We start from the raw sequence: 25,334 nt of genomic DNA, 5'->3' as shown, positions 1-25,334 counted from the left end.
AGTGACTATAATCTACAGTATGTTGCTTTGTATGTTTCCCTGAAGATTGAAATGTGATTTTAGAGGCATTTGACCCCTAAAAAAGGGAGACGATAAGGAAAAAAACATGAATTACGTCTTCACATTGACCTGATTCAGTCGTGGTGTGTTAATCAGCATATTTTAAAGGTTTGTGGTCCACAAGTTGACTTAATCTCTGAGACAAGTAGGCTCAGTTCTTTTGAATAGGGCTGAATTATGAAGGTATCCAAAGAATCTCATTTTCAGCGCTTTATGTTAATTGCTGCAAGACGCATTAAATTTGCTCTCTAGATGAGCTCATGTTGTGTCCGTCTCCAAGAGACACTTCAAAGTAAAAATGTCCATATTTGTAATATCAGGCTATTTACATAAGTTATTGATGGATGTGGTACTTTTTATTTTATAAGGCTACTTGGTGCTAAACCTTAAGAAAGTATAAAGTTGTGTTCAAATCTTCATAAGGTGAAAAGGCCATCTTGAACATTAATTTTAATGTATTCACTTGGTCGACGTGTTGAACTGTCCAGCCTGCAGAGAAAAGAAAATCAAACATGGGCTTTCATATGATTCTCACAGCAGTTTTGGTGATATCAAGATCCAATTTGCAAACGGAAACATAGCGAGTAAAACATGGTCCAAGTGATCACGGGCCAGCGCAAAAAAAACGACACAAAAAAAAACTTTGATTGGCAGCAAAATGCAACCACTTAAAGCAAGTTAGCTTCTGGTTCAGCTGTGGCATCTTTTATGAATACAGCATCGACAACATTAGGATTTGTGTAACCGTTTTTTGCTACCTTGAATTTTTGAACAAAACAGTTTTTTCTGAAATGCCTCCACAGTGAACAGAGAGAACGGTAACTTTATAAGCCGAACACGACAAGTTTACCATTCAAAACAATTCAGGCTCACTGAAAAGTAGCTCACTTGCAAAATCGGGAACGCAGAATTTGTAATATTCTTAAATAGGCCTACGTAATGAATTAATCATTATTGAGTAATGATTGCAAAATGTGTATTATTATTGTTGTCGGGAATCATTTAGGAAATTAAGACTCAATGCCACTGTTTGTTTTAGTACAAGTGGGCTTTTTCATTGATTTTCTGCATGTACTCAAACCTGGCCTGTCCTGCATCAAGATCCCAAACTCTACTGTGTTTCTGTTTTATTTCATGAAATGCTGAGCCTCGGCTTCACCACTTACCTCTATTTAAACACGCGACGGCTATTGATTCAGTGTTGAGACGAATGACAGAGAGAGAGAGAAACACGGATGAATTACAGTTGAAAAAGTGACTGTTCTGCAAAACTAAATCGATGTTTTCTACGTTCGACTTACATCATTGCTCTCGGATGCCAGTCTGACAGTGAGAATATCTAGAATTTATTCGTACGCGAGCACCTTACTGTTATTGTACGGACGTTGCCGAATGAAATATTTATTTAGCAGATTTGTCCTCCTTGCTGTGTGGATGTTTGTCCAGCACACAAGCTTCCAGCTTGTTGACGTTTCTATGACTTTACTGTAGCGCTTGGCCAACGAGTGCATGAGGTGTTTTCTTTATGCAGCACTCTTGGGGCTCTGCAGCCGTGTGTAATGTAGCTCCTGTAGGCCGAAGACATAAGCAAAGGTACATGAACACACCAAGCACACATATTTTATTGTCTTGACGGAGCACTTTGCATTTTGATAAGATGTATTTAGAAAATTGGTCAATTTGTCTAATTTTCCAATAAACTAGGGTTGTTTCTGAAATCCTGCACAACCTATAATGCTGGATCGGGTATTGTTGAGAACGCAAGTGAGTACTTGGGAACAACAACGGCACGTGTCCCTCTCGATTTGCACATCCTGCTTTATCTGTACTGCACATGTGCCAACTAGGACTAGTGGTTAAACGCCCTTGTGCACTCTACATTTGTGTTCCCCTGATGATGCTACGATGTGAACAAAAAAATCTCTGTCAAAATTGGCAGAAGGAGAGCGAATTAACGATGGCTGTTAATAGCTCCCTTTCTAAGCATTAGAGCTATTTTAATGTGTTTTTAAATTTAAAATATCAGGAATGATATCCTGGCCTTGTACAGCCTTGGTCAGCCCGGTCAGTCTGACAATTGAATAAATGTAAATGTATTACATTAGCATGCCTTTAGTATAATGAAGGAACCCTAACACTTGCAAATGTGCAGCCCTCCCTGTTTGAAACTTTGGGACTTGAATTAGACTTCAATGAAACCGCCATTCATTACTTAACGTATAAGTCTGGCATGTTTAAATAGCCTAAAATGCAATATTACATAAAAAAATAATACTATTTAAATTACCCCTAGCTGTTGTGGCAGAATATACACTATTAATAATTTATTTGTAACGCTAATCTAGTATTTATTCATATTTGCCATCAATTTACAATATACATCTCCTATGAAGACACATTTTTTATACTAAAGTAAGCAAAGCACTTTATTGTTGTACATTTATCCATCTGTCCTCAGCTGTTTCTTGTTTGTTATGTTTTTTTAAAAAGCCTCCTCTCCATGCGCGTGGCTTTTTTCCCCCCACCAGCTCTAAATGAAGCTGTGAATTTGAAGGACTCTGAAGTGTGTGTGATGTTTCAGAGCTGCCTTGCATTCCTGCAGCATTGGCTTCTGTTCGGGGGTTGCTGTTTCAAAATTAGCATACACGCCTCACACGTCTCCCTGCATTTGTCCCTGCTCTGTGAATCCTGGGGGGGGGGGCTTTACAACCTGTCTGGACCCGACAAGGGTCGTGAACCTGGAACGAGTGCTGACGCGTGAATTTGTAAAGCGACTTACTACAGTGTCAGGACAGGCTGCCTCTGAATGTGGGTTTACTGTGTTGATGCAAGCTCTTCTGTTTGGTCAGGATGTTGGGTTTTAATGTTGGCTGGTTAAGGTGGCTGACTCGCATATGTCATGTTTTCATAACCGCTTCATTGATGTTGTATTCCAAATATGTCATCCTCCACACATCAGTTTTACCGTCATTGAAACATCGCTGTAACTCTCGTAACTCATTCCTCAAAGTAATTATGAAAGGGAATAATTTGATATAGAGGGATTCTTTCTGTAACGATTCCAAAGAGTCATTCCTAGAACTGAAACAATTAGTCGAGTCATTGATTACTTGATCAACAGATTATAGACTAAATCGTTTATCAAGCAAAACGTTCTTTGATCAAATTTGATGATTTGCTGCCTTTCTTTGATCAAAATGAATAACTTGCTTCATGTACTTAACTAATCAATCAACCTAGATAATGCAGAATAACTATGAAAATGTATAAAAATCATCAAAGTTTAGGGCTCTTCTGGGTCAAAGACATTCTTTGACTAACGCTATTTTTACTATTTATAGTTTTTGGTTGGAGGAGAAAGTTTTACAGAGTTGTTGATTTAATCAACTAATCGTTAAATGTATGAAGAATCACTCTAGTTTGACTGTAGTTTCACTCCAGTAAAGTCACTATAAATCTTGTTTTTATGGGAGATGTGTTCATTAGTATCTTGGAAATAATTATGATTTTTCCAATAATGGGAATTTGACTTATTGTGAGAGTTTTTGTCCTGTATCGCCCCATCAGAGCGGATTAACTCAGAGTGGAGATGCTAAGTAAAGTAGCAACCTAGCGTATGTTGCCCTCTCTACTCCACCTCTCCGTCTTCACCCCACGGTCTGAATTTGTCCAACTTCGTGTCTTTATCTGTCCCGGGGTTGTCTGGACTCGATGATAGCGGTTCTTCCCTCCTGCAGAGGGCTGGGCAGAGGCATTTGCTCAGGGCGTGGACTGTTTGCATGAAGGCTGTGTCCACGTGTTTGTTGTAACCGAAATCCCTTCGCATGTAAATCCGGTGGGATTTAAATTATATGATACAGGGGTGTAACCTTTGTGTCAGAGTTTTATTTTAAACGTGTACCTCAAACTGTAATCTGTTGTTTTATTTTAGCGGGGCTTTACGATTTCCTGTGTGTGTACCAAATCCAACGTCCTGTAAAGAAAATTGTATGTGGTCACTCCAAACTAGAGATGCACCGATCCAGTTTTTCCCGATCCAATCCGATACCGATACCTGGGCTGAGCATATCGGCCGATACCCGATAACGATCCGATACTACTGTTGAATGAATGAACCGTATACCTTGTCATGTGAGTGAAGGCATCAGGCGTGACGTAAACATTTAGCCTTGTTAAAAAAAGGTAACAAATAAACACAGATATAAATGTACTTAATATTATTTATTAACAAATAACAAAGTGTACATTAGCAGCAAAAAGAAAGAAATAACACTTAACAACCAACAAACAATGGCTTAATGAACCGGCGCTTGCTCCATGTTGCTCTGTGTTTGCTCATCACTAGCTGCTGTGCGTGATTACATAACCAACGTTGCAAACATAGAATTGAAGTGACTAGATCGCTGCAACTGTATTGCTGTGTATGATATTAATAAAAATGAAATGACTGGATCGGAATGCTGGATCGGCCGCAGTCATCCGATATCCGATCCAGCTAATTAGTCAATATCGGAGCCGATATCCGATCCAGGTATCGGATCGGTGCATCTCTACTCCAAACCAGTTGTTTCTCCCGTGATGTTTTAATCAGCAAACAGCAAAAAAAACTGCAGGGTTCAACTTTGACCCTTTTTTTTGGGTTTGTTTTTTGTTTTTCCCCAAAGCTGTGCTGCTTCGAGCATGAACACAAGCGTCGCCACTGTAGCATCGCTGGAGTGGGGTCAAACTGTTTCGACCTTTGGTCCGGACTGGTTGCCAGCCAGGCTCCCCGAGGCCCTGCCCCCCAAAATCACATGTCTGATATGAACTTTCATAGATAACTAAATCTAAATAACTAAATCTCTCTAGTTTGGAGTTCCTGTTCCCGTTTGATATCTCCAATCTCATATCTAATTCACTTCCCACCTGCAAACCGCAGCCAGAAGGCTTTTATTGTGATGAAACTACATGAAGTAGTTTGTGAAAACACCTGCAGCATGTCATCAAGGTGGAAAACATTGCTTGCCTCGCTGTTCTGTCAGTTTTGTTCAGTAGTTAGAAACTCGAGTTATTAGAAAGTCTGACGTATCGTACACAGGGAGACGCCTCCCCTGTCTGAGCCTTTTCCTTTTTTTTTCTCTCACTGCAAAAGCTGATGTCATCACACGGGTCATGTGACGCCGCAGAGAGTCGTTTGGTGTGTGTGTGTGTGTGTGTGGTACGCAGGCGGCTTTCCGGCGTACACTGACTGTCGTTCCCTCCATATTTGGTTCTTGCAGAGAGGCTTCCCTCCTCTGTCGTCACTCTGCTCTGCCGTGAGACCATCGGCCTGCAACGCTGATTAAGTCTCTGATTAAACTTTGGATTGGTTTGGTAAATGTACGATTATTATCATATTTTCATCTTGAATTGAGCGTTTGATGAAGTCCCGTCTGTGTTTCTCAATTGTTTCATTCACAGAGAGAAATGTGTGTCACAATTTATTTGAATTACAATACAACCTTAGAATGATGATACAATTCATGTGGGAGGAGAACAAAACCTACTCACCATAGCAAAAAAAAAAAAAAACAGCATCTGGCTAAGGACTGACCTGGTCCCCAACGCCACCGCTGTGTTTATCTAGGACCACAGAGCCGACGTGGCACAAGGTTTATTTATAGGCTTCGACCTGGCGATGCCCTGTGGGCTCTGGAGCAGGTATCGTCACTGCCCTGAGCTGCAGCACCCATGGGAATTTGCCTTTGGAGTCCACCTGAGGGGTTACGTGCTCTGCAGTGAGCTTTTATGAGAAAAAGCGAGAGGGGCTGTATCTGTTGTAGAGGGGATGAAAGAGGAGATAACGGTAAATGGAAAGGATATTTGATGGAGAGCTTTGGAACGTTATGATATGCATGATGAGGTCGTTTCTACGACCCCCGCAGCAGCTTTTCTTATCTAAATGAAAAGGGAAAATTATCTCGTATAGAGCCGAATAAAATAAGTATTGGCGCGACGGAGGGAGATGGTATTACACCACGGTGATTTGACCACTCATGTCTGAATAAGCTCAGAACTCCCGTCTGATCTCATCATTGCTTGTTTGGCGAAGCAAACACAGCGGTCACATATGAATTACTTAAAAATATTGCATAGATCATAAACAAAATCAGCAAACGTTTAAATAGTTGACTGCTTTACATTTTTGGATGATGTTACAGGACAAACAAGGCCTTCGCTCTGGATAGAATGACAATTTTTTTGCATTCTCTTGGTTTATTGTAATATTTTGCCTCTCGACTTACGGGGCGTACCCACCAAACGCGATGAAACTTCATCGCGCGACAAGATTACATGTAAAGTCAATGCAAAGACGCGATTAGACGCTTCATCGCGCCGGGCGACGCGATGGCGCGATGGACGCGATGGACGCGATGGACGCGAAAAATCGCTTCATCGCTTCATCGCGCCATCGCTTCATCGCGCCATCGCTCGAGTTGAAATAATTGAACTTTTGCGGCGAATTCGCGTGAAGACGCGCTGCGACAGCCTATCAGCGTTGAGATCGTCACCGACGTGCTGACGTACGGACGTCCTGGTGTTCCCTCGCTTTTTGCCACAATATTTATATATTATATTATATTATATATTGCCCATAATCAAAGTTGGGGGGCGCACGCACGCGCACACACACACACACACACACACACACACACACACACACACACACACACACACACACACACACACACACACACACACACACACACACACACACACACACACACACACACACACACACACACACACACACACACACACACACACACATACATACATACATACATACATACATACATACATACATATCAATCCCAGCTCTTTCACACACAGAGATCTTTTTTTTTGCGATTGTTTATCACTGGGGCTTATGGCCGGCTATGAAGCACCAGTTCTGGGCAGAGCAGCAGCTAAACCTCCCGGTCCTGTACCGGTCGGAGTCTTGCTAACTACAGTGAATATTGATTGATTTTGACAAACCGATAAACTTAAACTCTCTCTATCACTGGGTAACAACGAGCTTATGGCCGGCTATGAAGCACCAGTTCTGGGCAGAGCAGCAGCTAAACCTCCCGGTCCTGTACCCTGGTTAGCAGGTCTTCAAACTGGGCAACAGTCAGCCTGAAGTACCGCTGGAACCGGCCGTCGTCCAGGCGCAGCTCCTGCAGGAGACGGTGGAACTCGCCGAGCTCACGCCGCCTCCGTAGGGTAGCATGCACCCAGAACCGACGTCGGCGCCTAGCCCGCAGACGAAGCTGGGAACTTCTCCAGAGTAGATACAGTGCAGCGATGGTGGTTATCTCAGCCATGATCGACGAGAGAATGAAATGGCGGAAGAAATGTTGTTGTTTGGGCGGGCTCGTCGCGCGACGCGATGACGCGATGAGGCGTTTTTTGGCATATTGGACCGGCGTCAAAACTGGAGCGTCTAGCGCGACGCGATTTCATTTGTCGCGCGATTGAATCGCGTTCATCGCGTTTGGTGGGTACGCACCGTAAGAGTTTCACATGGTGTTACTGTTGCAGAGTATGGAAATACTTTATTATTTCCATAAAAGCGCAAGAAGTATTCATGTATTTCCTCTTTCTCTATTCTGACTCATTTTGTTCTGCTGAGGGATAAATGAGGATTTATTTTTAAACCTTAGTATGTTTTTATATTTAGCCATATGTCACTGTAACACACACACACACACACACACACACCTGTCCTTGGGTTTTAGGGAATATAACACTTATCAGCGCTCTCGTACAGTTGAGCACACATCACTTCGATAACACGATCACTCGGACCTGTTGAGTCAGACTGTTCTCAAGGTGGTTTCACCCCTCTAGTGCGGTTCTGGACAAATAAACTCTTCGAGCAATAAATCCCACGAACTAAAGATCAGCAGCAAAAAAATTGGGGAACTAAATGTTGCTTTTAGAAAAGTGTGTGTGTGTGTGTGTGTGTGTGTGTGTGTGTGTGTGTGTGTGTGTGCAGATGATTGATAAAAAAAAATAGCGACGGTTTGGATTGAGAAATAAATGATGAGGTTGTGATGTTTTAATTGTGTCCGCAATGCAAAATGGCGAGGAATAGCTGTCTTTCTATAACGGTATAAACTCAAATAAATGAGTGAAAGTTACATTACAATTTACTGTTTCTTGCTCTCTTACTTCTGGATAAAACTGGAATAATGTCACACTCTTTATGTTTTGTTTAAATAGTAGTTGGAGGACAGCTATATACTTTCAAACATCAATAACGTAGGAAAAAAATCCCATTTCTGATTACAATATTACCTAAGAATCAAGTAATAATTTGATTTTTAAATATTGATTTTGTTAGTTTTGTGTTGCAGCTGATGTGCTCTCACCAAAAGATGGTTTCTAGTTATTCAATTATATTTATATCTGCTGGAGTAGCAACTAACATCTGAATGGTGCAATGAGATATTCGGTGAACTTCTGTTTTCCTTGAAAAAATTGTCACGTCTGGGAAGTCTCAACAGAAGTACTAGTTAAAATGAAAAAAGTAAACGGAAAGTGGCTTGCAAGATGCAATATATCTTTTTTTTCATTAAAAAAGAAAGCAATTTAAAGCCCCAAAGAGGCGAGCCGTCTGAAGAGCCGGTCTTGTCTGAATGCACTGCTGACTGCCTGAGGAGCAGCAGCTTGGCAGACGCCGAGGCCTTGGGAGGGCGCCGTCATCTGATGCATCTGAACACTGAGCGTTTCTGTGATGGTGCATGCACATCATCGCTGGGTGAACCGTAGTGCACGAGCTCAGCTGATCAGCAGAATGTTGCAGGGCTCCACAAACCTGCTGTTTACCATCGAAACAACCGCCGTTTGTCCGTTCAATTAGCGGTCCGGAGTCACTTTGGACGCCGGGGCTCGTTGGTGTTTCCGTGTTAGGTTCAAAGAATCAACTTGATTATATGAACCCACGTCAAAATCAAAACAAAAATGTATTTATTAGCTGTCAGCTATTAAATCAATCGGCAACCATTATAAGTGATTTATAGGTATGTTTTTTTTAAAGAAACGGTTTCATTACTCCTGCCACAGTAAACTGAAGATCTTTGAATTGCGGACAAAGACAATTTCAGTGTGTGATGTTGGAGACCGGTGTGGAGAAATGTGCTTCGTTCGTCCTTCGTCATGATGACGAGGCAGAACGGCTCGATACGACCTGAGTAAGTGTTTCATCAGTCATCCCACTTCCTGTGATAGGAACTCAACGGAAGAGCTTCACGGGAAACTGCCGCAGTTATACTCGCTGATGATATCGGATGGTCACACCGTAAATCAGCCTGTGTGTGTGTGTGTGAGAGTGTGTGTGTGTGTGTGTGTGTGTGTGTGTGAGAAACATGCTCTGTCATGCTCTTATAAGCAGCAGCAGTGTGACGTTTGAAGACCTTTGGACTACACTTTTCTTCTCAAACCAAGATAAATGCGGCTAAATACTTGAGGAATTTGTGCTGATTCCTCGACTTAATTTAGCAACAGCGTTGTTTCACAAGAGTGTCTCATTAATGAGTGTTTATGTGACCCACGTATTGGCTGTGTATTTGCACTAATGCTGTGAACTCCCTGTACAGAGGGGAATGGGCCTTTGCTTGGTCAACTTGGCACTGTTAGATATTTATCCCATACATATTATGTATCCATTCAGGTTATCTACAGATGTGGTTTTTATGTTTTCTCTTAATCAGGGAAGATGGTTACACAAACTGGTGAGGTCCGGGTCAGGTCCACCATTAGAAACTTTCAGCCGGACCCCGGTTCTGGGTCGAATTAGCCAGAGTGGCGGTTTTGCGTGATGTCATCAGCCATGATTAGGATCAGCAGTGTGAAATGTTGAGTTGACCACTGGAAACGTCACCATAAGAGGCTTTTATTCGACAGTAGAATGTTCACAAAGCAAATACTTCAGTGTTGAATGACTTCTTTTTGCTGTTTTTTTTACATGATTATATCTTCCCCGTCCACATTGATTCCCTGCAGAAGAAAAGACTGACACGGTTTAAATGAAAGCAAAGGTCAAGGACTGTCATGTCTGGGAGCTTGAAATTGAATCTGTTGAAACAATTTCTCAACTCTGTGAGTCAAAACTCAACAAGCAGTTTAAAGTTTAAAGTTCAAAAGTCATGCGAGGAGCAATAACGTACGACACGCACTGCCGAGATGCCACACAGTGATTTGAGACTCGGGAGGCACAAGGTTCATCTTTGCAGTTGAAAAATTTGGTATCGAGAACTGGCGTTGGGAAGAAGTGAGGGCTCCTCATCCCTGCTGCAGGTAAGAGGCTCCAGGCTCCAGTGGTCAAGTTGCATTGTGGGCAATGTAGGCAGTATGTTTTGACAAGGAGGAATAACATATCTCGGGTTCTGCTGCATAAATTCTGGACCCTTTTTGTTTGATGAATGCTATGTTAAATCGGTTGAGCACCCTGCAGGTTCTGCTCATTAATCCTTGGAAGTGAAGCTTATGTGCATAGTTTTTTACTGGGGCAGTCCTCGGACAAAGAAATTCTTAGTTTAACATGTCTGCGAATCAATTAGACCTAGTTGATCAACCACTTTACCAGAAATGTGCTCATAGTTTTCATGGAAAACGACTAGGAGGGGGCAGCCCTCGTTAAATAGCTCTCCTCCTGCTGATTTCAATATGGATTTTTCTATTCACAATATAGCATTATAAGGTGCTCGACAGGTGTGTACTACTTTGCACATGTGCAGTACCGACCAGGCAGGAAGTACGGATCAAGTAGCGAGTGATGCATGCTGTTTTAGTTTTAAACGATCTGAGAAATAACATGATATTGACATATCGCGTATCAACATAGCCCGATAGATGGATTTCAAATACCGATATATGGGAATGACAGTAATGGTGAATCGGAGGCAGTGCTGACAGAAACTTAATGGCAGCCAAAATACTTTTATACGATGGCATTTTGTCTGAATTCAGTCGCACTCAAAATGCCCCCGAATCTGCTTTAACGTTAACATATCCAGATTGTTATAAATATCCAACATTCAGAACAATATACATGTCATTTTTTTTTCTTAAATAATATGACAAACATCCAATTTAATGTAGACGTCATGTTTCATGGTCGAAATACCAACTATTGCTGCTTTGTACGTGTAAACTCCCATAATGCCGTGTAACCAAACGCCGTCCTGTCTGCGTTCATATCGTCACCCGGAGGTGCTTGGTGAATTGAACGGAGCTGTTTTCACTGTGAATAGAAGCTATTCAAGCTATAAAAGCGTCTGAGGTCATGGTTTGTTAGGTCTGTCTGAGAGGCAACATTTAAAATGCCTGTTTTCTGAATGGAGTTTGGATCGATGCGAGGTAGGCTATGCGTTCGGTCTCTGAGGTTCAATGGGTTTTGTCTCCATTTCTGATTCAGCGACGACCACAAATTTATCGTGGATGAATTCTCAGTCAAAATCTTTAATGGTTGATTGATTAGTCGATTGACTGAAAATAAGGATGTGTTGCTTGACTTTGTCTTTCGTGGTCTGAATGTTTTTGTTGAAATCTCTTGCTTCCCTCTCATGAATACATAAACATGCCTGTAATGATGAAGGATGGGATGATCGATGATTCATCGCAGATCGGTATAAAATAAAACACAATAAGTTGATTGTGGTTTTAATATCGGGATAATTGTGAAAAACTGACTTGGGAAAAGCCGTCTAGTTTACTATTGTTTAGTATGTATTGTCTGTTTATGTATGGAGACATGATGATTCATCATTAGCTTATTTAAGGTTGTTTGATTATTTGTTTACGATGTGCCTCATCTGTGACGCGATAAAAAAGTGTTTCTTCAGAAACTATGAAGTTGTTCCAGTATGTTTTAGTTAGTTTAGTTTGATATTTATCTGGTTAATATTGGAATTATTATTTTTCATTTTTTCACCCCATGCCCATTGGTGATAGTCAGTCAACGGATTTTATTCCCCCCTCTCTCTCGCTCTCTTTCTGGCCTCGTCCCTCGACATAATCTGGCCTTTAAGGAGCTTACTGAGATTTCCTGTCTGGTGAAACGGCTCGGCGAAAGCTTTCACTCCCTCGTCGTCAAAGATGACAGCAAACAAGATCTCTGACTTAAGCAGGCTGATCTGTCGGTGTGTTTTTTTTATCGAGACTAATGGACGAGTACGACCATCAATTATTGATTTCAGGGAAAACTGTATGTGGAGGAATCTTTTCCAGGGTCCCACTGGGGTTTTGGGATATCTAATAATCTTTTAAACCACACACATGGACTTGCTTTTATGAAACATAGCATTGTGATGTCAGGCTTCTGTGGAAATGATAAAAAAAATTATAAAACGTCTTATAGAAGTGTGTATGAGTGATGTTGTGCCCATTTTTTTGGCCTTAGAAGACGAGCAAATGCGATGTTGATCTAATTTGTCAAACAACAAAAGATACAGCTGCTTTTCACACTATTTTGCCGTATTTGTAGACGAAATAGGCTAATTAATAAACCACTCTTAATGTCATTAGACTGAAAAGTATTCCATGAATGTAATTATTTCTCATCCACGGTCAGTTTGGCCACACCGATGTTTTTCTGTGATCTCTGGAAATTTCCGTCATGAGTTTCCCCGGTGTGCGTTATGCTGCTGGTTGTTTTCATGGGGAATCACAGTGCTGCAGTTTTCACGATGTATTCCAGTGGTTTTGCTCATTTTTGTTTCAGTTTTGTCTAAATGAGCTTCAATTGTTGTTGTTGTTCTACCTATTAACAATGACGGGGCAGAAAGGCCGTTTTTAGTGCAGTTCATTAAGTGAAGATCATCTGTGGAAATGGCCAAAGAAAGGCGGATGATTTCTCGAGTGCACAAGTAGAGTACAAGTACAAGTAGAAAAGAGTTTTTTTTGTGTTCCTCTCGGTTCTGTGTTTATGTATGCAGAGCTGGTTTTAATGTCGGCCATCTTTAATTTGTTTCCACAGAGTCCACCGGACCTGCCAAGGTGGTGAGAGCAGGAAACCCACCAAAAGCCAGACGTGGAGGAAAGGTAATATTCTGTTTGTGTGTGTGTGTCTTTACACCTGTGTGAGAAAATACAGCTGGATATAAATAATCATGAAATACTGAATACAAAGTTATTTCACCTGCGTTTGTAATCATTGACTCATCAGCCAAATACACTGTATTATTACAAAAAAAATGTGAATTACTTCATTATTCTCAGTCCTGATTGATGTTTTATTGTTGCATTTTGTTGTTTAAATGATAGGTTATAGTTTCAAAATAACAAATTAAATACCCCTTAGTTGTTTAAATGCAGAACACAGAAAAGCACAGCAGGTTTTTTTTCAGCTGAGACTGTTTGGTTGCATCTGGTTGCTATGATACAGAGTATCCACAGAAGTATGGGAAAGGGAAAGCTGAAGCACACAAGGAGAGAGGACGGACCTGTTGGTCTGTGCGTATTAATTTGTAAACCGTCTTTGTCGTTCTTCAGCACTTGTACACGTAGGATGTGACGATTGGTCCTTGTGGTATTTAACCCGCCACTCCTCTATTGTGATTGGACAGATGGGTGAAGAGAATTAATTAAGTAATTATAGTAATTGCTGGGGTTGAAATATGGAAGACTGAATAAATAAAAATAATAAATTAAGACGGAGAAGAGTTGTTGTGGCTTCAGAGTAAAATTAGGTGCATTTAAAATGAGTACTGATCAATCTGATCATTGTTCTATTTGTCAGCATGCAAAGTGTTTGTAATTTTGAATTACACAAATCATTTTAATCACCTTCTCTTAGTGTTAGGTCTTTTTTTTATGAAATTTGCAAAATTAACAAGCAATCCGACTCGTGAATCAAGCATGTTTTATTGACGAATCATTTAAAAAAGATTTTTTTGGAGATCAAAATACCAAAATTAACATATTTTCTTCCTGGAAAGCACACGGACGGGTTAGAACATCCTGGGTTAGTGCCTGCAGGGCGATGACTGGCAACGTGGATGACTGGCAACGTTCACGTCATCAAGGCGGATTATAACAATGCGCATTAGCAATTAAAACCCGATATCCGTTTTTGCGTGTATTTACTTCTTGTCAGTCCAGAGCTCGGTGAATGAACTCGCTGTGCTGGTATTTATCCGTCATGCCTCCCAGCTGTGTATAAACCTCCCTCCACACTTCCTGGAATGTAAATGCGAGTTCCTCGTGAGCCAATAGCCCTGCAGATGGAGCAGACGGACTCTCCCCGCGGTGCTTCATTCACAGTGCTGCTGTGCCACACCTTGTAATGACAGCCCTGCGTCAAAGTGCAGAAAACAAAAAGACACACATTGACAAATTGCAGGCAACACATAGTGAAAGTTGTTTATGTAGATGTAAAGGAAATGTAGTTTTCTAGCTTTTAAATGAAACACGGGGTGTTTTTTTTTCGGTCCTCTCACACCCTGAATCAAAGGTTTTCACCGAGATGTCATGCATATAATTTTGAATTTGTTTATCTAATGGGATGTTTGTTTTGGTGTGTGCTGTAAACGGAGATGAAAATTTGGAAATGAAAATGAAAAAGCATCTGTAATAATCACACATAATGTGCGTCTGTGGATCTCAGTTTCACCTCTGACACTCCTGCTCATTCGTTTTTGCTTTGTTTTTTTATTTCGTTGCTCAGGTTGGAGATTTTGGCGACGCCAACAGCTGGCCGACTCCTGGGGAGATGGCGACGAAAGACATGCAGGTGGGTGTTATTGTTGGAGATGTGTCGAGTCGCGGCTTGGTAGAAAACGCACCGATGAGAATATGGCAGCGTCTGTTTGGGGACCCGGACCACGGAACAAAACTTTTAGGATTCTCATTTTTACTTGAGCAGTGTTGAAGATGTCTGAGATCCAAGAACGTTATTGGCAACGACTGCTTCTCTGTGATTGTTGTGCATATGATGATAAATAGCTTGAAAGTTGGAAGCCAGCCTCGCTGGGATAAGTGTATTTTATTTGTTTCACTTGGTCTGTAAATGATGGAAAACAGGAACCAACAAATCAATACTCATGATACCTTTGATAGCTCAGCGGTAAAAGTGGGACAATATTGGATGCATGTTGGTGATTTCACACAGATTTAAGTTCAATTGAGAGCTGTGTTGATATGTCAGCAGGTAGAGGTAGAATTTGCCCCGGTTACCTGGTGGTTAGGGGGTTAAAAGACAAACACAAAGTGAGGCGTTTATTTAAAAAACAGTGTCTTAATAGTTTCCTAATGATGATATTCACCAACCATTGAGAAGAAGCTGCTCAGCTTGTCCTGCTCTACTTTGCTTTCGTGAATGTGAGTTTTCTATAATGAGTATTTTAGTAAAAAAATGTCAGGAAAAATGTTCCAACTCTGAAATCAACATGTTTTTATGTTTTAAGATTCAGAACATGAAAACAAAATCATATTTTAGGGGTTATATAAGTTGTTGTTTTTTTTTATAGACGGATTGTTTCGTTGATTCATGTTAAAAAAGAATCAGCAGATTCGTCCTGAAGGAAAACTTGAATTGTTTGCTTCTCATTGCAGTGTTTCAATTCCATTTCCTAAAACTACAACTAAAAATCATGGGTTACGTTGACTAAACGTTGTCGTGGGCGATCTTCGAAGAGTGATGTCATAGTTCACAGTGATTAGCGAATTAAAGCTTATTTTGCTTGAAATGCCCATTGCTAAAAATCTGCTTTCTTAATGGTTTAACATGTGGTTTTCAGCAGGAAATAAGACACAATGACTGAAATTGAATCTGATGAGAAAAGGGCATTTGACACAACACTAAAATATAGCTGATAGTTGACGAAAATCTGGGACTTTTTCGGCGACCAAAACTGGACTGGAACATGAAGGATGAAAATCATTCAACACCTGTTGCTACAAGCTCTTGGTACAGTCCAGACCGGCTCATCTCCGGTGTCCTTTCACCTTTCACCACACATCCAAAACACTCTACGCTCTCACAGCTGTTGGTCCGACGGGGGGATGCGTCTAATTTGTGTCACCTTACAGTAGCAGCACCAAATCAATCAATTTTCTATTTCTGATGCCTCGGCGATAGTGTGTCACCGGGAAAGCGACCCTGGTAACCTGCTCTATTTCAGGCTGCCGGGGTCGGAGCATGAACGCCAGGGAGAGCGGCACGTCCCCGAGCAGTAAAATGAGGGTCACATCGTCAGAGCCAGGAATAAACCGGTGGCTCCGGTGGCTGGAACCGTAGGTGGGGGGGGGGAGGAGTCTGGTGGCCTGGGAAGGGATGTCCTTTTTAGGGATCCCCCCTCCGATAAACCACCCCTGGATCAGCGCTACGTGGCTATTCTTAGGTGACCGGAGTTCACGACCCATCACACAACATTTGAAGCTGTAAATCCGTAGCTGAATTCCTCAGATTATCCACGCTGGGAGATTGACACTGAAATTTGATGAAGCGGGGGGAGGTTGATTGCAAGGTTTTGCAGCTGTGGTTTAAGTTAAACGTGAAATTTCAACTTCTACATAGATTCTGCAACGTGAATGAATTGATGCTTTTTAGTCGAGTTGTGAATTATTGTTTGATAGTGAATTATTTGGGTCATTTTTCAAGCAAAGATCTCTCCGGTTGTGACTTCTCAATGACAATAAAATGTAATACATTTTGGGTCCGTTGATGGGAAAAGACGAGAAAATGGGCACGATTTATTTATTTATTTTTGAAATGTCAGGGGAGCAACGTACACATATGGTCACTTTAACCAACAACTTTCTTCTACTGCATGAACACACGTATGAACCAGAAACAGATAAACAATATAATAAAAGGACAAAAGAAGGGGATCTTCTAAATTAATACCCTAACTCAGGACTTTCTGAATTTAAATTAAAAGCATTTATTTATGCTGAAACTGGTATGAGATGAGCATTTTAGTGGCAGAAGGTTTAAGCAGGTAACAGATAGGAGCCCCCCCCCACATTCATACATTTTTGTTTTTTGCCGTGTTATCACCCCCATCTGTGTGTTTGTGTCCAGACTGAGTCAGTATCCTGATGGTTCCTCTGTGTTTTATACTGTAACTTTAAATTCTGGTGGTAACTTCAACAGCTTCATCGGCGGCTTCCTGTGTGAGAAGGAGAATGAATCAGCATCCCTCTGATCTCAGCATTACTGTCAACACTTCCTGAGCCGTTACACCACATATCTCTTTCTTATTGATTCAGAAAACGCACACCTGAGCCCCAAATACCATCTTCTAATCCAACGCCTCATTTCCCACCAGTTCAAACCTCCCTGTTGTCACTAAAAAATGATCTCGTCATCTCCTGTGCATAATCCAAAGTAATAAACATTAAAAAAACATGCCTGTCTTCATGTAATGCACATTTAGCAGCTGAGATGATGCGGGATGTATTCTATGAAGCCCAGAGGAGCTTAGTGGATTGATTTTCACTGCGTTTGATGGCAACAGGAAGACGTGTAATGCCCTGGTGTTGTTGTAGCAGAAGAGCTTTAAAAGAGGCAATCATTGCATTTTCCCCCCATTGCACAAAATAACCAGATTAGAGGCTTGATTAATTCATTTTAGTGGCCCTGGAAAGTCCCCAAACATTGAATGTGTCAGACTTCACTCATGTCCTTTTTTTTAACTACATAGCAGGTCAGCCTTTGTTTTATGTTTTCCTTCATATGGTACGAGTGTGTGTCTGTGAGTGTGTGTGTGCATCATGGTCCACCTCATTGTCTTCTCTAAACTGCTCTTCCCTCCCTCTGTTCAGATCGAGGCAGTGACACGGACCGTGTCCTGCCCGCCGACTGTCAGGCAGGTCAGAGACTCATGGAGATCCACTGTAAGTTCATCCTGCAGCCTGTGGAGCCTGCAGCCTTACCTGCCTTACCTGCCTTACCTGCCTTTTGATACCAGTAATATAAGAATCAACACCACACAAAGAAAAGAAAGGAACTTGAATGTCATAGTCAGTTTAAAAAAAAACTCAAACCGAAATTTGTATTTACTTTTTCTCAAAGGAAACAAAAAGAGGAAGCTAGTTAGCCTAGCTCGCTAACTTTAGCCTAGCTTAGTCATCTCCTGCACACTCGATGATGCCGAGTCCATCCAGCAACATTCAAAGGAGTTTTTCTTTGTTTCACACAATGATTGTACTCCTTAACGAGACGGTATGGATGCAGGAGTCCGTGTGCATCAAACCATAAATAAGAGATGCACCAATCAACAATAATATTTAGCCACAGCTGTCTTTATAAAGCTGGAGTGGTAACTTATTATTTTTTTTCATTATGTGCAATTAGAACATTCCAGTTTCTTACAACACCAGCTGTCTCCCATTCATGAGATCAGAGATCTTCAACTGGGGTTATTTCACTAAATATGTGTGAAAGCATAAATTAGATTCTTGATCAACAATCATTAGTAAAATGGTCCTCATTTAGTAATAGAAATGTGGATATAATGACTAAGCGGGTGTTTTAGAAACAATAAAAAAGAAACACTAAACAACCAAACAAACAAAAAATGTCATGGCACGATAAAATTGCAGAAGATGCCTTCGCTGCCTGCAGATGTCAACATTATTACTGTTTCTGGGACTAAGCTATTGATTTAATGTTAGATCTACATTTTCTTTTGGGATTTTATTATTTGTTTAAATAACATTCTCCAGCTACTTAGCCCCTCTTAGACTTACTCCGTGTTACATAAAGATGACCACAAATTGTATAAAAGTTTCTTCTCATGTCAAATCAGTCTGGAAATGATTAATTCTCCTCCCTGTTTAACCGTAACGGCAATCAAACTCGCACTTCCTGCATTTCTTTTATTTTTAAATGTCCAGCAAAAAAAAAAATGCAGCATGTGATCAATTAGCAATTAGAATAGTTAGTCAGACATTATAAATAGGCAGCGAGATTCACAAGTCTAATCGATGATGAACAAGTGTGTCTCTTTCCATATCTGTCCTATCATCCCATAACAACATTTACATAACCATAGCCATTTGTGATTTAATAACCGAGTCATTGACAAAGCCAGCAACGCTGCATATTCCACGCCTCACTCAACACAATCCACATATTTTGGGGGGAATTCTACAAAGAAGGCAGGTTTATGTGAAGCCTCTTGGTGGAAAGTATGGTATTAAATGAAAAGCTATGGAATGACCGTTACACACACAATTAATCCAAGGATCAGAAGCACTGCTGCATGTGATAAACACGACGCTTACTTTACTTGGATTCACAAATGTGTCATCTTGTTAAAAAACAAAAGCGGTTTATAATTTGCATTTACAGAATCGGTCGCGCCCCCTTTTGCTGTTTTGAGGGTTTGGGAGGCGCTGTTAGCAATGAAGTGGGTCTTTGAGTTCAGTGTGATTAGATAAGTTTTGCGATATGTTGCATTGAAGTGTGTTTGTGTGTGTGTGTGTGTGTGTGTGTGTACTGCAGATGTGCTGTAGAAGTGATGAGGACTTCATGTCTCTTCTCTGAATAATCAATGAGGAGAACTTTCACAACTCTGATCTCAGCATTGAAGCTGTTAAACATCTTGTCACTCGAATGCTTTGCATGCCTCCTCTGCAAACTTCACAGGTGTGTGTGTGTCTGTCTGTGTGTGTGTGTGTGTGTGTGTGTGTGTGTGTGTGTGACTGAAAGCTGCTGGAGCTGAACGCTGTTTGATTTGTATAAACTCAGATAACAGCTCCGTGAGGAAGAAAAGATAATCAGCAAAGGCGATTCATGTATGGTGAGCCGCCCTGTGTCCGTTGGCTGGGCTCGGTTGGGAGTTTAACTCGCAACTTTTTTTATTCTCCGCTGCAGAAAAGAAAAGAGAGAAAACATCTAAATGTTATTTTTGGCCCAAATGGATAAAATGCTTCTCTAAAACGTCCCATTCTGGTGCTGCGTTCCATTTAGCTCAAATAAGAAGTCGGTGTTGTTGTTAATGGGGTTTTGCTCAGCAGTACCAGCTGATAACGATGCATTACGCTGGTATTTTATAAACGCCAGAGCAACATGTGTGTAGAGCTGATTTAACAAAAATACAGAAATAAAACAGCTTTTTTACTGTCGTTGTTTGAGATTTTTCGTTTGGACGTTGGTGGGGTTCGTCCGAGTTGGTTGAGGTTGGACCTCAAATAATTAAGGTCAGCCGGCGTTTCTCAGTGATTTTCACCCGATCGACTGTTTGCTAAGCCCCACCCCCCAATGTCACTGTTGCTATGCAGATTTAACACTCAAAATTCCTGGTAATCTTTTGAAACAACCAGTCTCTGTTTTCACAGAGGTAGATAAAAAAAAAACGCTTCTCATATTTATTAGCCGGCTGAAATAACTGCTCGTAGCTTTAATCAGCTGTTGCTAAATAATCTGACGTCGTTAATATGTTAATATAGCCTCCAGCTGACATATTGCCTGAAAGTAACTTGGGCAGTCACTGTTTGGAGTGGTTAAGCCAACAGTCTGTTGTCTGGATGCAAACTAACAAAATACTTGATTATGAAACTCCACTTTGCTAAATCCGATAATAGCAACGTGTGAATATACAAACGTTTAACTTATACCATGTCCTGTAAAAATGTATTTAGTCTGAATAGGTCTTCGGTCTCGTTGGATTGGACCCAGAGTGATTCAGCAGCTTTTTTTTAAATGTCTAAATGTCCGAAAACCTTTTTTCTGTCTCCAGGCTCCCAAGAAGACGACGACGGTCAAGAAGGAGTTGAAGGAGTTGAAGGAGAAGAGGGAGAGCAACGAGGAGAGCAAAGAGAACCTGAAGGCCAAGTCGGACGACTCGGGAGAGGAGAAGAACGGCGACGACGACTCCCAAAAGAACGGGCCGAAGAAAAAAGGTGAGCTTTTGAATCGATATCGATACTAAATTTATAATAATCTTAGACTCAGGCTGAACCTCAACATGTGAACATTGGTCAGTAGCGTCCATGTTAACTACATTCAGCTTAAAACTGAGCTGAGAACAGCTGAGAGTGACCTTTGTATGATACGGACATCTCAAAAGAGTTTAAGGTAACAAACATTTTAAGCCTTTTTAAACATATCTTTATTGGTTTTTGTATTCATACAACATCCAACAATTTAAACATATGGCAGTAATGAAAATAACAATACAGAAAAGGTAAATAAATTAAATGTCCTATTAAAATAAATAATTAAAAAGATAAATTGAGCCAACAAATTAGTCAACAAATTACTGAGCAATAAATAATAAATTAAATAAATACATAAATAAAAATAATAATCTAAAATAATAACAATAATAATCAATTAATATTAATAGTAATATTATTAATATAGGTTACATCGTACACTCCCACCAACAAATTAAATATTTTTTTATGATCTCATTCTCCCACTGCCTCCTTCATATCTCCACCTTTTAAACAGTTCCAGAAATATCTTCCAAATGTCATAAAATTCAGAAGCCCCTTCTAACAATATAGGTCAGCTTCTCAAGAGCCAAACTAAACATGGCTTTTGGTTTATCATAGTTTGTTTAGTTTTTGTATAGGAATTGCTATAAACAGGCTATTGGAGTATTTATTGTAACCCACTTTCACTTTTAAAGGGGATAGTCTTACTAATTTGGGGATTTCCTGGTATTATGTGCCACATCATATTTTTCTTTGGGTTTTTTTTATTTGTCATAAAATGTCCCTTTTAAGGTGCAGTAACTTTCCCCAGGGACTGGGAACCCTTTTGACCACAATGGGTTTAAATTCACTTCTGGGCACATTTTACTCTAACAAAAACAGGTCCTGGAAGTACAGGAAGTTTCGTGGTTAGAGTTACAACACTGCTTTATCTCCACTGTTGAATGAACATAACCCACAATTGTTGAACCAGAGAGCGACGGCGCTGTGAGTGAGAGAAAAAGGTATTTTTCTTTGATTCACAGCGGTTATGTTCGAATTCAATAACCATTAAACTCTCAACAGATGATTTACTGTGGAGATAGAAGCTTTCATTTTCTTCCTCTGCATTCCAACATGCATCAGTACATATTTATAAATAACAATTATTTATTGATATTTTCAATCGTATTTGGGTTATTTATTTTATTTTTTTTGATGGAATGGGGCGGTCACACTGAAACCGAAAGCTGCAGAGTGTGTTTTCCCAACGACCAGCAGCAGCCCTCCTCAGTCTCCAGGTCTTTTAAAGCGCCATGGCAACGCAGACAACAATGGCCTGAAGGAACCTTTCAGTTCCTTTTGAAAAAGTAGTCCCAGAACTAAAATGACCTGGATCTTCTTGGTGGAGAAAGTGGCTAATTCTGCTTTTTTTAAATCTAATTATGACGGTGCAAGCAAATGTTCTGTTTTTAAAAAATGCCACAGAGTTTGCACTTAAAGTATAGCTTCCTATTTAAATGTGAGCCTACAGTAAAAGTTTGCGAAGGCTGGTTACAGATTTGGCAGCAATAAAAAGGTTTAAACTACGCCAGGCAGCCAGTGTTTGCAAAAAAGGTGGTTTGTGGGAGGAACGTCCGGCCTCTCTGGTGGGTATCAGCCTGTTTTACCCCTTTAACAATACTGGCATTCAAATGTACGTATATTTGAATGTGAAGTAAATTATTCAAAGTGATAAAAACGATTCCTACTATGCCAGGAGGTGTATCAGGCTTGTGTGTGTGTGAACCTGCAGATGTGCTGTAGAAGTGATGAGGACTTCATGTCTCTTCTCTGAATAATCAATGAGGAGAACTTTCACAACTCTGATCTCAGCATTGAAGCAAACAAGCAAAAGAAAACTCACTTTACCTTAATATAAGTTTAAACCTTGAACTGGTTAATCATCCATATTTTCCTCGGCCGTCTTCCTGTTCCACAAACCGTTCCCACGTTCTTGCAGTTTTCCACGACTTTCCCTTAAACTCCCCCCTTCCCTTAACCCTTCCCTTAACTACCCAGTCAGCACATAGACAGGGCCACGTCGCTTTAAACTAGCTGGTTGTTTCCTCTCTCCCATTGCCTCCGTTATCTGTCACATGCTCCCACAGCCAGATGTTGTTTTAAACGGAAGATCGTTGAGGCCATCTGCTGGTCAGCTGAGGTACTGCAGCAGACTGAATTATTTTTAACAATGAAGGAATCCACAGTAGTTATCACAACTCGTCACAATCAAAGTAAATAGAGTAGCTGACCAGTACACAATAACATAAGATTCACCTGACTAGTCTGTATCCTGAAGGCAAACTGTAAAATGTTCGACAGATTTTAATTTTTATGAATTAATTAATCCAACCGTAAGCATTCAATTTCTTGCTTTGAGATTGTCTGACAGTTCAATTAATGTTTGAATAATGTATAATATTTTGTTTTTGAAAAATACTCAAAATATACAACCTAAGTGCCTTTTAGCCAGGAAATTAACTCCATTTTTACTTAAAGTTCATATCACCCTGCTATACCTTATATTTATATGAATGATTTAGCGACTTCTGCAGACATCTTTCAGAATTCAAAGCTGAATCAGGGTCTTAATGACTTTTCTGTGTCGTTACAAACAGGAAACAAGCATAAGTGGGTTCCCCTGATGATCGAGGTGAAGTCCGAGGGCCCGAGGGAACGCTCGGCCTCCAGGAACAACAGCAGACAGAACGAAAACCCCCGCCTGCCCCCCAACGCCAGGAACGACCTCAGAGGTCAGTCTCTTCAGGTCACCAGCTGCAGGTGGCGGGTCGTGATTGTCGGCGGCCACACGGGGAAGAAAAGTATCTCAGAATGCATTTGCAGTGACGGCAGATTTGAATTTGTTGCATTTAATGTGTCTGTGACTGCATCTGTAGCTGGTTATTTAGCCGGTGGTGACGGCGTGAATGACTCGGCAGCAGGATGTTGACAGATCTATCTCTGTTCCTCCTGATCTGCTACTTCTGCTGTGATAGCTCAGCTTTTACAGTGTATAGAAGGATTCGTGCAAATCGACTGTGCTTGCAGCTCAGAGGACATTTGGTGTGCATAAGGTTTCATATAATAACTCTGCAAATGTGATGTGAGTCCGGTGTGCTGACGGGAAGGTTGTTGGTTTTCCACGCAGACTGGCACAGTCAGAAGTACGAGCGGGAGTGGCGCGACGACCACGACGAGGTGTCCAGCGTGAAGAGCGAGGGAGCGCCGTTCCGCGGAGGGTTCAGAGGTCGCGGCCGTGGAAGAGGAAGAGGCCGGGGCCGAGGCAGAGGTGGCAGAGGTATGTGTTTTGTGTCATTTCGCCCATCGAAGGACATTGAAACGCATAAAAAATCGGAACAAAAACACCAGTCATCCTCCAGGAAACGTTATTTCTTTCTCATGTGGTCGTCAGACTCATCGGTTTTTGTTTTGTTTCCTGAAACTTTAAACAGTACAGTCGGCGGTGAGGATTTCCCCACAGAAAAGTTTTTTTAGTTTTGTTTCAGTTCCTCACCAGTATAACAAAGGTACAGTGTTTTCATTGTAGTAGAACATTCAAAATATGAAGGTCATATATGCAATAGAAGGATCTAGAAGGAACCTGCAGACGTGCTGTAGAAGTGATGAGATCTTCATGTCTCTTCTCTGAATAAACATCAATGAAGACAACTTTCACAACTCTGATCTCAGCACTGAAGCCAACCTATAAAACAAACCAACCACATTGCAGTCCTTTTAGACTTTCCACTTCCCTAAATGGCCTCGTTGAGCGCCTGATCGGTGTCAAAAGTCATTCAGTCGAAACATTTTCTTGCACTAACAGAAGCACAAGACAAGTTGTGGCTTTTAAATGGTGAAAAACATGTCGAGACAACGTGTGGTTTTATGGGGGCTTACATTATGTACCTTCTTCCTTGGATTAACCCTTTGAACTCCTTCATGTTATATCTTTCCTTATCTTCAAATGCGTAATATCCCTAAAATCAAAGGATTATTTGAGTCAATAAGCCATAATAATTGAGTACTGACATTGTTATTGGTATCTCCCAAACTGTGAAACTCTTTCTTTTATATATATATTTTCCAACCGGTTCTTGCTTCGAGGTAGAAAAACGTCAATCTTTGACAGGGCGGGTGGGAACCCTAAACCGGCCCCACTGAGGCTCCAGTGAAAACAAAAAGTGCAATAACAACCAGTGAGCATTGGAATGAGGGAAAAGCCTGTTGGATCCAGCAGGAGAAGGAGCTTTGTCAGCCCCCCCTACCTTTTATATTAAGTTTTCTAAGAGGAAAGAAAACAAAGAGGAAGAAGTAAACGTGATCGTCCATTTAAATCCGTTTTTGAACGTGCCTCC

At 40.9% G+C, this 25,334-nt stretch overlaps 1 protein-coding gene across 2 annotated transcripts in view; it reads left to right on the top strand.

Moving 5' to 3' along the window:
* larp1 (La ribonucleoprotein 1, translational regulator) overlaps positions 1-25,334 on the top strand; it is a 41,686-nt gene that overhangs the window by 4,137 nt on the left and 12,215 nt on the right. The window contains exons 2-7 of one of the 2 annotated variants that reach the window (XM_084028781.1): positions 13,046-13,110; positions 14,735-14,800; positions 17,836-17,907; positions 20,757-20,919; positions 23,598-23,732; positions 24,128-24,277. In XM_084028781.1, coding sequence (XP_083884907.1) covers positions 13,046-13,110; positions 14,735-14,800; positions 17,836-17,907; positions 20,757-20,919; positions 23,598-23,732; positions 24,128-24,277 — 651 coding nt within the window. The remainder of the gene's footprint in view (positions 1-13,045; positions 13,111-14,734; positions 14,801-17,835; positions 17,908-20,756; positions 20,920-23,597; positions 23,733-24,127; positions 24,278-25,334) is intronic. The other variant, XM_084028782.1, reaches the window with a different exon arrangement.

This window comes from Eutrigla gurnardus (genome assembly GCF_963514095.1).
Source record: "Eutrigla gurnardus genome assembly, chromosome: 15".
Classification (NCBI taxonomy): domain Eukaryota; kingdom Metazoa; phylum Chordata; class Actinopteri; order Perciformes; family Triglidae; genus Eutrigla; species Eutrigla gurnardus.
Note: the sequence above shows the minus strand (reverse complement) of the source record. Positions and strands in the feature narration are given on the sequence as shown.